This window comes from Pecten maximus, chromosome 8 (genome assembly GCF_902652985.1).
Source record: "Pecten maximus chromosome 8, xPecMax1.1, whole genome shotgun sequence".
NCBI lineage: Eukaryota > Metazoa > Mollusca > Bivalvia > Pectinida > Pectinidae > Pecten > Pecten maximus.
This window is the reverse complement of record NC_047022.1, coordinates 36676145-36690471: the sequence shown is the minus strand read 5'-3', so window position 1 is coordinate 36690471 and position 14327 is coordinate 36676145. Positions and strand designations below refer to the sequence as shown.

General features: G+C 36.2%; 1 protein-coding gene across 2 annotated transcripts; it reads left to right on the top strand.

The window, feature by feature from the left end:
- The first annotated feature begins 11424 nt into the window (after window positions 1-11424).
- On the top strand, window positions 11425-13921 carry LOC117333386. Of its 2 annotated transcripts, XM_033892660.1 has the most exons (4): window positions 11425-11510; window positions 11666-11834; window positions 12995-13167; window positions 13733-13921. In XM_033892660.1, the coding sequence occupies exons 2-4, from the start codon at window positions 11727-11729 to the stop codon at window positions 13785-13787; spliced, it is 336 nt and encodes a 111-aa protein (XP_033748551.1). In that variant the 5' UTR covers window positions 11425-11510; window positions 11666-11726; the 3' UTR covers window positions 13788-13921. The 2 variants fall into 2 exon arrangements, with proteins under 2 accessions (XP_033748551.1, XP_033748550.1); XM_033892659.1 differs by lacking the exon at window positions 11425-11510 and having other exon boundaries at window positions 11563-11834.
- Window positions 13922-14327: the final 406 nt, after the last annotated feature.

Below are 14327 nucleotides of genomic sequence, written 5' to 3'. Positions count from 1 at the left end.
GCCTCCGTAGGATTCGAACTCACGTCGTGATAAAAATATATTGAAAGACTAACCCATTAGCCCACTCGGCTATAGTAACCTTTTATGAAACAGGTGAATATTAGATATTTAAAATTGTAACAGCCGTGACTCACGAGCGTGTATTATTGGCACGAGCGTGGGTTATTGGAAAATAATACATGGTTTTTAACCAATCAAAACTGGCGTTACATAGCAAACATGGTAGAATTAACAATAATACATGTAGCTGTCTTTTATAACACTGCTGTTTGAGGTTTACTGAAGATCAGTAATACTATAACAAGAAACATTGTTTGTAAATTAGATGAAAACCATAAGGATGTGTACAAAGTTATATGTTTATTAGGTCATCTGACCTGAAGGGTAAGGGGCCGCGGTGGCCGAGTGGTTAAGGTGTCCCGACACTTTATCACTAGCCCTCCACCTCAGGGTTGCGAGTTCGAAACCTACGTGGGGCAGTTGCCAGGTACTGACCGTAGGCCAGTGGTTTTTCTCCGGGTACACCGGCTTTCCTCCACTTCCAAAACCTGGCACGTCCTTAAATGACCTTGGCTGTTAATAGGACGTTAAACAAAAACAAACAAACAAACCTGAACGGTAAGGATGACCTATAGTCATTGTTGTCCATCGTTGTACACCGTGTGCTGGCCACTGTCTGCTGTGCTTCAACTTTTCCCATTTTGAACTTCTTCTCAAGTTCCAGCAGAGAGACTGAGCTCTTACTTGCATGAAATGATCCTGAGATGGTCCTTACTAAGTGTTGTTATTTTTTGGGTCAAATCGAAATCCAACATGGCTGTCATAGCCACCATCTTGGAAAATACATTTTAAACATCTTCTCCAGTTCCACTGGTACCATTGGGCTGAAAATTGGTAGGAATGTTAAGGAAGGAGAGCCAACAAAGTGTTGTTATTTTTCAGCCTCATAAAAACTTTACATGGCAGTCATTGTGGCCATTTTGTAACATGATTGTGCAATCATGATTTTCCTGAACAACATATCTTTGAAACTTCTTCTATATGTTTATATCTATTTGAAACTTCTTCTATATTTTTTTTATATATTCAAGGGAAACAATTGAGTCACATCAAAACCAGAAGCATCTGTAATCCTGACAATTTTCTTGGAATTTACAGAAACTTGCATGTGAACAAAGGTTGTTGGGTTCTGATAGATTGAATGGGTCGCTACATTATCTAGCACAATATCTCATAGTTTTGTCTTTGTGTTATCATTAGTTTTTTTTTATTTAATATTCCCCAGCTATTGTAATAACCAAACATATTCTACTTTTACTGAAAACATTTGATATAAACTTATCATCATATTGTTAATGGCAGATTCTTATACAAAATGGCACCGTGATATGACCTTTGTTACTGAGAGCTTCATGCTGAATTCATTAAAACAAAATGGACTGTTAGGCAATCAGGGTTATTTTATTAATCACATGACCAAAAATTTATTTTAAATAGTGTTTGATACATGTTTTATATCCATGTAATTACGTATTTGTGTAGAATTACATGCTGTTATTTTAGATACATGTAATAAATGTATTGTGTAGAATTACATGCTGTTATTTTAGATACATGTAATAGATGTTTTTGTGTTGAATTTTAGATAGTTTTTCCTCTGTTTCTTCGGCAGCTTTTACTGGTGTATCTGTTTTTTTTTATTTGTCATTAGAAATACATGTAGTGCTAGAATACTTGGTTGAAACTCTGCAAAGTTTTGTATGGATATGTACATGTACAAAAAGTGATTTAATGAAGTTGTGCAATGCATAGATGTTATTCATGTTGAGATATGTTTAAGAATACTTTCTTTATAAAACTGATAATTATTATTTAAGACTTGATGGACAAATTAAAATGAAGCAAAAACACCTTCTATGAAACAAATTGTGTAAACAAAATATCTCTATCTCTATCTCTATCACTATAATTTAACGTTTTTGTTATTTTCATTTATATTATTTGTGATGTTTATAAAAACACAGTTATTGCTACGGTAATGCTCTACCATGATGAAGGGGTCGCGGTGGCCGAGTGGTTAAGGTGTCCCGACACTTTTTCACTAGCCCTCTACCCCCGCGGTGGCCGAGTGGTTAAGGTGTCCCGACACTTTATCACTAGCCCTCTACCCCAGCGGTAAGGGGGCCGCGGTGGCCAAGTGGTTAAGGTGTACCAACACTTTACCACTAGCCCTCCACCACTGGGTTGCGAGGTACTGACCGTAGGCCGGTGGTTTTTCTCCGGGTACTCCGGCTTTCTTCCACCTCCAAAACCTGGCACGTCCTTAAATGACCCTGGCTGTTAATAGGACGTTAAACAAAAACAACCCAAACAAACCAAACCCCAGCGGTGGCCGAGTGGTTAAGGTGTCCCGACACTTTATCACTAGCCGTCTACCCCAGCAGTGGCCGAGTGGTTAAGGTGTCTCGACACTTTATCACTAGCCCTCCACCTCTGGGTTGTGAAACCTACGTGGGGCAGTTGCCAGGTACTGACCGTAGGCCGGTGGTTTTCCTCCAACTCCAAAACCTGGCACATCCTTAAATGTCCCTGGCTGTTAATAGGACATTAAGCAAAAACAAACAAAAAAACTCTACCATGAATATTCAGGAAAGTTGTCTTTGACCTTTGAACCAACATGAGTATCATAATTATGTTCATGTTTATTCTCTAGAATTGTCACTTTTTCAGTAACAACTGTTTATGTGACATCACAACAAGAATTTTTTTTTTTACACAAAAATGTCAGGTAAGTTTTGTTTATTGTAATAAAAGACCAATGTCATTCAACAAAAGTAAAATGTAATTCTTTGACGGATTTCTTTTTTTTTTTTTTTTATTTGTAGAAAGATGAATCCAGGGCTTCTTACCCTATAGTTATTCAAATAATGCTGAGGAAATAGAAAACTATTGAAACTTAAAATATGTAAATTATTCTGTTGTACAATTATATTTACTGTGGCATGTAAACGATGATAAAAGCTACTGATTTAATTAGGTTGATAAGTATCTCTGCTGGTCCTTTATACTGTTACTCAGTGGGAAAACCGTGTCAGCACATCAAAGATTTACATATAAAATATACCTCATAGATTTTAACATTAAAGTCTTGAGTTTGATGTGTGGTAAGCTACTGTAAATGTAATCATTAAAATTAAATCTATCTATACAAAATAAATTAACATCCTTCACCATCAACACAGGAACTTCTTTTTCTTATCTAAAACAAGTACAATGTTTTCCAGCTTTGGTAATTTATTCTAATTGATTGAAAAACAAATTTGTCATATGCATGTAAAGTTAGGTTCAATGTGGCAACCATACGACAGTTATATCATGTTATTTTAAACTAGAGTATTTACATAGATTTTTAATGTATTACAGTATCATCCTACATGTTTGTGTAAACCAAGTTAAGTCCCAGATATGGCTTGTCAATTAGCAATCTAATTAAAATTAGACTTTCCACACCTCTATGATACTCTACAATACAGTATTGTAGAGGAGTGGGAATTACAAGTCTAATTAGATTAGTCTGTTAGTGTTGTGTATTTATTGTGTTGTAAACTTAGTGGAACATCTAAATCCAGAAAATAATTTTACAGGATTTGATTTCTTGTACTGTCCAAGATTTGTGTCCATACATGTTGTTTGGTTTCCTAAAATGTAAGTAGCTGGATTAAGATGTTCCACAGAATTGCATTAAGACCAAGTCTGTGATTTTCATTATTTTTGTTTTTCACTGCCAAACAGATGTGTATTTTCTGTGTGAGTAGTTTGTAATTGGACCAGTGTATCACAGTAATAGTTTGAAGTCTTTTTTATTATAGTAAGTTGGAGAATAGTGTCATTATGGCAAAATGATTATGTTCTTGAAAACTCGCAATAGTATTATACCTGATGTGGTTGTGTTTCTCTTAGAATACCACATATTAACCAATCATTTGGTTACTTCATTATTTAAACACAATATCACACAGATTGTCCATAAATACTGTGATTGTATGTATGTAACCCTGGTAAATACTAGCCACAATATACGGCTCGGCTAGAGAAATCTTCTCTTTAATTAGCTCAATCAGTTAAGCATAAGACTAGAAAGCCAGAGGGTTCTGGGTTGCAATCCCTAGCAGAGGCAGTTATTTAAATTTAATTAATCATGAGCCCTGTTATATGTAGATTAAGAACAAACACTAAATTGTTGTTTCATGTCAATACTTCATTTAAAACATTTAAATTTGCTAGTTAAAGATGCTACATCTGAGACACAGATTAAATATGATCGATTGAAAACAGTACTAGGTAGCTGTATACCATACCGACATTTACATACGCTGTTAACACCCTCCTAAGTTTGAACTTTTTATTTTATCTTCAACTATTATAAAAATAAATAATTAATTGTATCCGGGGAAATTCTATCTGGAGGAAATTTTATCTGGCTCAGCCTCTTTATATTGTATGTATCTTTCTGTCTTATGAGTGATCATTATCAGAAAATTGTAATTGTTTTATCTTTAATTTTGGTATTAGTTAGATATATTTCAATACTGTTGGTGTCATTTGATTTTGTTAGAAACAGTTGATACGCAGACAGTGATGTAGCAACTTTAAATGTGAGTCAATGTTGTTGAGTCAATGTTGTTGAGTCAATGTTGTTGAGTCGATGTGTATTCATGGACATAGTTAGCAAACTGTCAGTTTAACAATTAAACTCTGTCGTAAATCTGACTGTTTTGCAATTATTTATCTTGGAAAGGGTTAGGCAGATACTCAACTCAACCACAGACAACTGTACGTTTGACAGAGAAATGATAGAAATCTTAGTCCGATACTCAGACCAATACTCAACTCAACCACAGACAACTGTACGGTGTATAACAGAGAAATGATAGAAATCTTAGACCGATACTCAGACCAATACTCAACTCAACCACAGACAACTGTACATGTATAACTGAGAAATGATAGAAATCTTAGACCGATACTCAACTCAACCACAGACAACTGTACGTGTATAACAGAGAAATGATAGAAATCTTAGACCGATACTCAACTCAACCACAGACAACTGTACGGTGTATAACTGAGAAATGATAGAAATCTTAGACCGATACTCAACTCAACCACAGACAACTGTACGGTGTATAACTGAGAAATGATAGAAATCTTAGACCGATACTCAACTCAACCACAGACAACTGTACGTGTATAACAGAGAAATGATAGAAATCTTAGACCAATACTCAACTCAACTAAAGACAACTGTACGTGTATAACAGAGAAATGATAGAAATCTTAGTCCGATACTCAACTCAACCACAGACAACTGTACGTGTATAACTGAGAAATGATAGAAATCTTAGACCAATACTCAACTCAACCACAGACAACTGTACGTGTATAACTGAGAAATGATAGAAATCTTAGTCCGATACTCAACTCAACCACAGACAACTGTACGTGTATAACTGAGAAATGATAGAAATCTTAGATCGATACTCAACTCAACCACAGACAAACTGTACGGGTATAACAGAGAAATGATAGAAATCTTAGATCGATACTCAACTCAACCACAGACAACTGTACGTGTATAACAGAGAAATGATAGAAATCTTAGTCCGATACTCAACTCAACCACAGACAACTGTACGTGTATAACTGAGAAATGATAGAAATCTTAGTCCGATACTCAACTCAACCACAGACAACTGTACGTGTATAACAGAGAAATGATAGAAATCTTAGCTCTATACTCAACTCAACCACAGACAAATGTACGGTGTATAACAGAGAAATGATAGAAATCTTAGACCGATACTCAACTCAACCAGACAACTGTACGTGTATAACAGAGAAATGATAGAAATCTTAGTCCGATACTCAACTCAACCACAGACAACTGTAAGTGTATAACCGAGAAATGATAGAAATCTTAGACCGATACTCAGACCGATACTCAACTCAACCACAGACAACTGTACGTGTATAACTGAGAAATGATAGAAATCTTAGACCGATACTCAGACCGATACTCAACTCAACCACAGACAACTGTACATTGTACGTGTATAACTGAGAAATGATAGAAATCTGAGTCTGATACTCAGACCTATACTCATCTCAACCACAGACAACTGTACAGTGTATAACTGAGAAATGATAGAAATCTTAGACCGATACTCAACTCAACCACAGACAACTGTAAGGTGTATAACTGAGAAATGATAGAAATCTTAGACCGATACTCAACTCAATCACAGACAACTGTACATGTATAACTGAGAAATGATAGAAATCTTAGACCAATACTCAACTCAACCACAGACAACTGTACGTGTATAACTGAGAAATGATAGAAATCTTAGACCGATACTCAACTCAACCACAGACAACTGCACGGTGTATAACAGAGAAATGATAGAAATCTTAGACCAATACTCAACTCAACCACAGACAACTGTACGTGTATAACAGAGAAATGATAGAAATCTTATACCTATACTCATCTCAACCACAGACAACTGTACGTGTATAACAGAGAAATGATAGAAATCTTAGTCTGATACTCAGACCGATACTCAACTCAACCACAGACAACTGTACGGTGTATAACAGAGAAATGATAGAAATCTTAGTCCGATACTCAGACCAATACTCAACTCAACCACAGACAACTGTACAGTGTATAACTGAGAAATGATAGAAATCTAAGACCGATACTCAACTCAACCACACACAACGGTACGTGTATAACAGAGAAATGATAGAAATCTTAGTCCGATACTCAGACCAATACTCAACTCAACCACGGACAACTGTACAGTGTATAACTGAGAAATGATAGAAATCTAAGACCGATACTCAACTCAACCACACACAACGGTACGTGTATAACAAAGAAATGATAGAAATCTTAGTCCGATACTCAGACCAATACTCAACTCAACCACAGACAACTGTACATGTATAACTGAGAAATGATAGAAATCTTAGTCCGATACTCGGACCAATACTCAACTCAACCACAGACAACTGTACATGTATAACAGAGAAATGATAGAAATCTTAGTCCGATAATCAACTCAACCACAGACAACTGTAAGGTGTATAACTGAGAAATGATAGAAATCTTAGACCGATACTCAACTCAACCACAGACAACTGTAAGGTGTATAACTGAGAAATGATAGAAATCTTAGACCAATACTCAACTCAACCACAGACAACTGTACGTGTATAACAGAGAAATGATAGAAATCTTAGACCGATACTCAACTCAACCACAGACAACTGTACATGTATAACAGAGAAATGATAGAAATCTTAGTCCGATAATCAACTCAACCACAGACAACTGTAAGGTGTATAACTGAGAAATGATAGAAATCTTAGACCGATACTCAACTCAATCACAGACAACTGTACATGTATAACTGAGAAATGATAGAAATCTTAGACCAATACTCAACTCAACCACAGACAACTGTACGGTGTATAACAGAGAAATGATAGAAATCTTAGTCCGATACTCAGACCAATACTCAACTCAACCACAGACAACTGTAAGGTGTATAACTGAGAAATGATAGAAATCTTAGACCGATACTCAACTCAACCACAGACAACTGTACGTGTATAACTGAGAAATGATAGAAATCTTAGACCAATAATCAACTCAACCACAGACAACTGTACGCGTATAACAGAGAAATGATAGAAATCTTAGTCCTATACTCAACTCAACCACAGACAACTGTACGTGTATAACAGAGAAATGATAGAAATCTTAGTCCGATACTCAACTCAACCACAGACAACTGTACGTGTATAACAGAGAAATGATAGAAATCTTAGTCCGATACTCAACTCAACCACAGACAACTGTAAGTGTATAACTGAGAAATGATAGAAATCTTAGTCCGATACTCAACTCAACCACAGACAACTGTACGTGTATAACTGAGAAATGATAGAAATCTTAGATCGATACTCAACTCAACCACAGACAAACTGTACGGGTATAACAGAGAAATGATAGAAATCTTAGATCGATACTCAACTCAACCACAGACAACTGTACGTGTATAACAGAGAAATGATAGAAATCTTAGTCCGATACTCAACTCAACCACAGACAACTGTACGTGTATAACTGAGAAATGATAGAAATCTTAGTCCGATACTCAACTCAACCACAGACAACTGTACGTGTATAACAGAGAAATGATAGAAATCTTAGCTCTATACTCAACTCAACCACAGACAAATGTACGGTGTATAACAGAGAAATGATAGAAATCTTAGACCGATACTCAACTCAACCAGACAACTGTACGTGTATAACAGAGAAATGATAGAAATCTTAGTCCGATACTCAACTCAACCACAGACAACTGTAAGTGTATAACCGAGAAATGATAGAAATCTTAGACCGATACTCAGACCGATACTCAACTCAACCACAGACAACTGTACGTGTATAACTGAGAAATGATAGAAATCTTAGACCGATACTCAGACCGATACTCAACTCAACCACAGACAACTGTACATTGTACGTGTATAACTGAGAAATGATAGAAATCTGAGTCTGATACTCAGACCTATACTCATCTCAACCACAGACAACTGTACAGTGTATAACTGAGAAATGATAGAAATCTTAGACCGATACTCAACTCAACCACAGACAACTGTAAGGTGTATAACTGAGAAATGATAGAAATCTTAGACCGATACTCAACTCAATCACAGACAACTGTACATGTATAACTGAGAAATGATAGAAATCTTAGACCAATACTCAACTCAACCACAGACAACTGTACGTGTATAACTGAGAAATGATAGAAATCTTAGACCGATACTCAACTCAACCACAGACAACTGCACGGTGTATAACAGAGAAATGATAGAAATCTTAGACCAATACTCAACTCAACCACAGACAACTGTACGTGTATAACAGAGAAATGATAGAAATCTTATACCTATACTCATCTCAACCACAGACAACTGTACGTGTATAACAGAGAAATGATAGAAATCTTAGTCTGATACTCAGACCGATACTCAACTCAACCACAGACAACTGTACGGTGTATAACAGAGAAATGATAGAAATCTTAGTCCGATACTCAGACCAATACTCAACTCAACCACAGACAACTGTACAGTGTATAACTGAGAAATGATAGAAATCTAAGACCGATACTCAACTCAACCACACACAACGGTACGTGTATAACAGAGAAATGATAGAAATCTTAGTCCGATACTCAGACCAATACTCAACTCAACCACGGACAACTGTACAGTGTATAACTGAGAAATGATAGAAATCTAAGACCGATACTCAACTCAACCACACACAACGGTACGTGTATAACAAAGAAATGATAGAAATCTTAGTCCGATACTCAGACCAATACTCAACTCAACCACAGACAACTGTACATGTATAACTGAGAAATGATAGAAATCTTAGTCCGATACTCGGACCAATACTCAACTCAACCACAGACAACTGTACATGTATAACAGAGAAATGATAGAAATCTTAGTCCGATAATCAACTCAACCACAGACAACTGTAAGGTGTATAACTGAGAAATGATAGAAATCTTAGACCGATACTCAACTCAACCACAGACAACTGTAAGGTGTATAACTGAGAAATGATAGAAATCTTAGACCAATACTCAACTCAACCACAGACAACTGTACGTGTATAACAGAGAAATGATAGAAATCTTAGACCGATACTCAACTCAACCACAGACAACTGTACATGTATAACAGAGAAATGATAGAAATCTTAGTCCGATAATCAACTCAACCACAGACAACTGTAAGGTGTATAACTGAGAAATGATAGAAATCTTAGACCGATACTCAACTCAATCACAGACAACTGTACATGTATAACTGAGAAATGATAGAAATCTTAGACCAATACTCAACTCAACCACAGACAACTGTACGGTGTATAACAGAGAAATGATAGAAATCTTAGTCCGATACTCAGACCAATACTCAACTCAACCACAGACAACTGTAAGGTGTATAACTGAGAAATGATAGAAATCTTAGACCGATACTCAACTCAACCACAGACAACTGTACGTGTATAACTGAGAAATGATAGAAATCTTAGACCAATAATCAACTCAACCACAGACAACTGTACGCGTATAACAGAGAAATGATAGAAATCTTAGTCCTATACTCAACTCAACCACAGACAACTGTACGTGTATAACAGAGAAATGATAGAAATCTTAGTCCGATACTCAACTCAACCACAGACAACTGTACGTGTATAACAGAGAAATGATAGAAATCTTAGTCCGATACTCAACTCAACCACAGACAACTGTACGTGTATAACTGAGAAATGATAGAAATCTTAGTCCAATACTCAACTCAACCACAGGCAACTGTAAGTGTATAACAAAGAAATGATAGAAATCTTAGTCCGATACTCAACTCAACCACACACAACTGTTCGTTTATAACAGAGAAATGATAGAAATCTTAGTCCGATACTCAACTCAACCACAGACAACTGTACATGTATAACTGAGAAATGATAGAAATCTTGGACCGATACTCAGCTCAACAGATTTGGCAAGCCTCGAGTTGGACGTTCATGAATTCCCCCTCAGGTTGAGATTTCTTTTTGGCACCCCCAAGGCAGGGAAAGATTCCATTAATGTACAATTTTACCGGTGTGAATTTTTCTCATCTCACCCTTCACGTCATCTTTGTACCTTATAAGCAAGTGTGTGCCGTCACAACAAAGCTTCAGACACGTTGAAAGAAATGACTAAGTTAGATCCAATATTGAAGTCTCTGGCTAGACACCAATCGTGATTTCTTCCATACCTTGTTACCCAATATGATTAGGCATTCCAAATCTATAGTCATAGCTAGAAAATACTCCTGTTCGACCAGCTGATTTGTAACTAAACTTGAATGTAGAATGGGCCAGGTTGATCCAATTTTATTAATAGACATACCTTTTATTTACTGTTTAACCAGAGACATATATACAGTACAAAATTTAAGTTTTGTAATTGAAAGAAAGTGAACTAATCTGTCGTCTTTGAAAAATTAATCCGTGTACGTTTAGTACATTCATTAAATTTCAGGTTGATCTGACCTCCTCCAGAGATAGAACATTTATGGGACTGATCTGACCTCTCCCCGATAGAACATATATGGTACGAGGGGGGGGGGGGGGGGGGGGGGGGGGGTAACTTTTTATTTCTCGCAAACTGTTTATTTTCTAATGTAATTGGATTTGGGTTTTTTTTTCATTCTGTATAACCGTCAACAAGTACTAGTGTTAATCAGTATAGACGGAAGCTGTTTCCACGCGTAAATGGATCAGTAGTTATTGACCTCAGATCAGCATTGATAACAGCTAGGCGAGTCAATATTGACAGGTCGAGGGTACTCAGGTAAGTTTATCGTTCTGTCGTATCGTCATGGAAGTGTATACTTAGTAACTGGGTAATGCTACAACGAATAGACGGGTATACCTAAAATTAATGAAATATCCCGACATGAATATTCCATATAAAGTTCAAGGTGTCGTATCATTTTGACTAAATAGATACCAGACCACGCGGCCACACCAATAACTCGAGTTTCCGTTGTCATCGTACGATATCACCATGCCAACCGTCATGTGTTACACCAACCTTGCCAGTGACCAGCTACCCGAGGACTTCGAGCGCTGGGCCACAGCCCTCGTGGCCGAGGTGCTGGATAACCCCGCCAAGGTGAAGTGTATAGTAATGGATGTCGTTGATTATATGTACCCACATCAATGACTTTTCTTTTCATATATAACACAAGTTTGTGTTTATGTTTCCGTTTAGGCTATAAATACACCATCTGATAAACTACCTTGACTTGAGCAACTATAGAGCCAGTCCTAGCATCTATAAGTTCTCAAAATTAAACCATTCATGTATGGACCAGTGTCTTTTCAACGTTTATAGCATTCTATAAGATACCTTTATTTCTCAAGTATCTTTTCCTATCCATTGTCTCAATAATACGTTAAACGTCGTATTGGTTTCTGAGCTATTTCTATATACCCCGATCATTTGTTGGGTTTCTGAGCTATTTCCATTGACCCTGATCATTTGTTGGGTTTCTGAGCTATTTCTATATACCCCGATCATTTGTTGGGTTTCTGAGCTATTTCCATTGATCCTGATCCTTTGTTGGGTTTCTGAGCTATTTCTATATACCCCGATGATTTGTTGGGTTTCTGAGCTTTTTCATTGACCTTGATCCTTTGTTGGGTTTCTGAGCTATTTCCATTGATCCTGATCCTTTGTTGGGTTTCTGAGCTATTTCTATATACCCCGATCATTTGTTGGGTTTCTGAGCTATTTCTATATACCCCGATCATTTGTTGGGTTTCTGAGCTATTTCTATATACCCCGATCATTTGTTGGGTTTCTGAGCTATTTCTATATACCCCGATCCTTTGTTGGGTTTCTGAGCTATTTCTATATACCCCGATCCTTTGTTGGGTTTCTGAGCTATTTCTATATACCCCGACCATTTGTTGGGTTTCTGAGCTTTTTCATTGACCTTGATCCTTTGTTGGGTTTCTGAGCTATTTCTATATACCCTGATCATTTGTGTTATGTCATTGATGAGTTTTGACGTTATGTTTTTCGGCATAGCCGTATAGTATTCTTTTGGCCCCGGATATGACGCGACAGGTGGCGTTACTGGTCAAGATGAAGTATGTGATTGGTCAATGTAGTGGTAAATGCAAAATGCAGATATGCAGTTAAAAACGAAACAAAGTTAAGATTGAATGCAAGCTGAATAAGTGGATGTAACTTTTCAAATGACACATTAATACAATTATATTCCTGATTCAAATGCAGTCCTAAAGATATTTCTTGTTTAACTTTAGTTCGTGAGTGTGGTCGTACAGCCGAATGCCCGTATGTTGCGTTTAGAGGACCCATCTCCGATGATGCTGGTACAGATTCATGCTATTGGAGTGTTTGATAAGGAAAGAAATCCCGGTTACACACAGAAACTCAATCAAAGCTTTAGAGAAAAACTGAACTTACCCGCTAAAAGGTATATATATTGTAAATCTTCCGATTAATTCATTATAAATAACTATTTATTTGTATATCACTAAATTCATATCCTTTAATACAGCGGCGCTACTTCGACCATATCTCATGCTTATATACCAACTACACTGTATAGACGCAACAATGTATCATTTGTGAGAGATGTACTTTGTACAACAATGTATTATTATGAGAGGTGTATTTGTACAATATACTTATTGTGATGGTGTATTTGTACAATGCTATTGTGAGGGATGGATTACAACACATCAATGTGTAAATTGTGAGAGATGTATTTTGTACAACAATGTATTATTATGAGAAGTTTATTTGTACAATATACTTATATTGTGATGGTGAATTTATACAATGTTATTGTTAGGGGTGGAATTACAATACATCAATGTGTAAATTGAGGGGTGTATTTACAGTATTGTTTCTACTGTGAAGGATGTATTTGTACAATGTATAATTTGAGTGATTTAGTACTATGTATTTTACATTATTACGTGTATTCGGTTTTTCTCTATACTTTATTAACTTAACTGTACTTCTCCTAACTTCAGGGTAATTCTACACTACTTCCACGTGGAACAACATATGGTGGGCTATGTAGATTGACAGCTATCTGTTAGAATCACACTATCCTGAGACTGCCTGCTGCCCTCGGCACCACAAAACAACCCTATCATACTGTTCTCGGCCAAAATCGTTACAACAAACCTGATTGTGTGGATAATAAATATCTATTTGGTGATTGTAGTTTTTTTTTATACTTTATTCATTTTGTTTTTGTTTGTTTGTTTTCTCTCTTAGATTTTGTCATATTTAAATTATGTCATGTGTTAGAGTATAAGAAAAAAAGCATTTAGATTGCAATTTTTGGATAATTTTGAATTTTGGCGGGAAAACAATTAAATAACTCCTGAATAAGTGAAGGAATGAGATAGTAAACATAACAGAATGTTCGTTGCATTGTAAACATGACCTTGATAAAGAAGTCATTAAACACAATATGTTACCAACTTTACAAACAACGACACAGTATATAATTAACAGGTCGATCATCGTTCCCATATGGAACAGAATAATGTAAATATAATGATTTAGAAGCTTGTTTTGTAACTCCAATGTAATAGGTAATTGGAGTCAATTGTTGTA

Excerpts from the sequence above, each read along its gene's own strand:
- LOC117333386 (XM_033892660.1), top strand. The coding sequence starts at position 11,727 with ATGCCAACCGTCATGTGTTACACCAACCTTGCCAGTGACCAGCTACCC. Across the intron at positions 11,835-12,994 it reads TGCTGGATAACCCCGCCAAG|TTCGTGAGTGTGGTCGTACA; the intron begins GTGAAGTGTATA and ends GTTTAACTTTAG. Across the intron at positions 13,168-13,732 it reads CTGAACTTACCCGCTAAAAG|GGTAATTCTACACTACTTCC; the intron begins GTATATATATTG and ends TCCTAACTTCAG.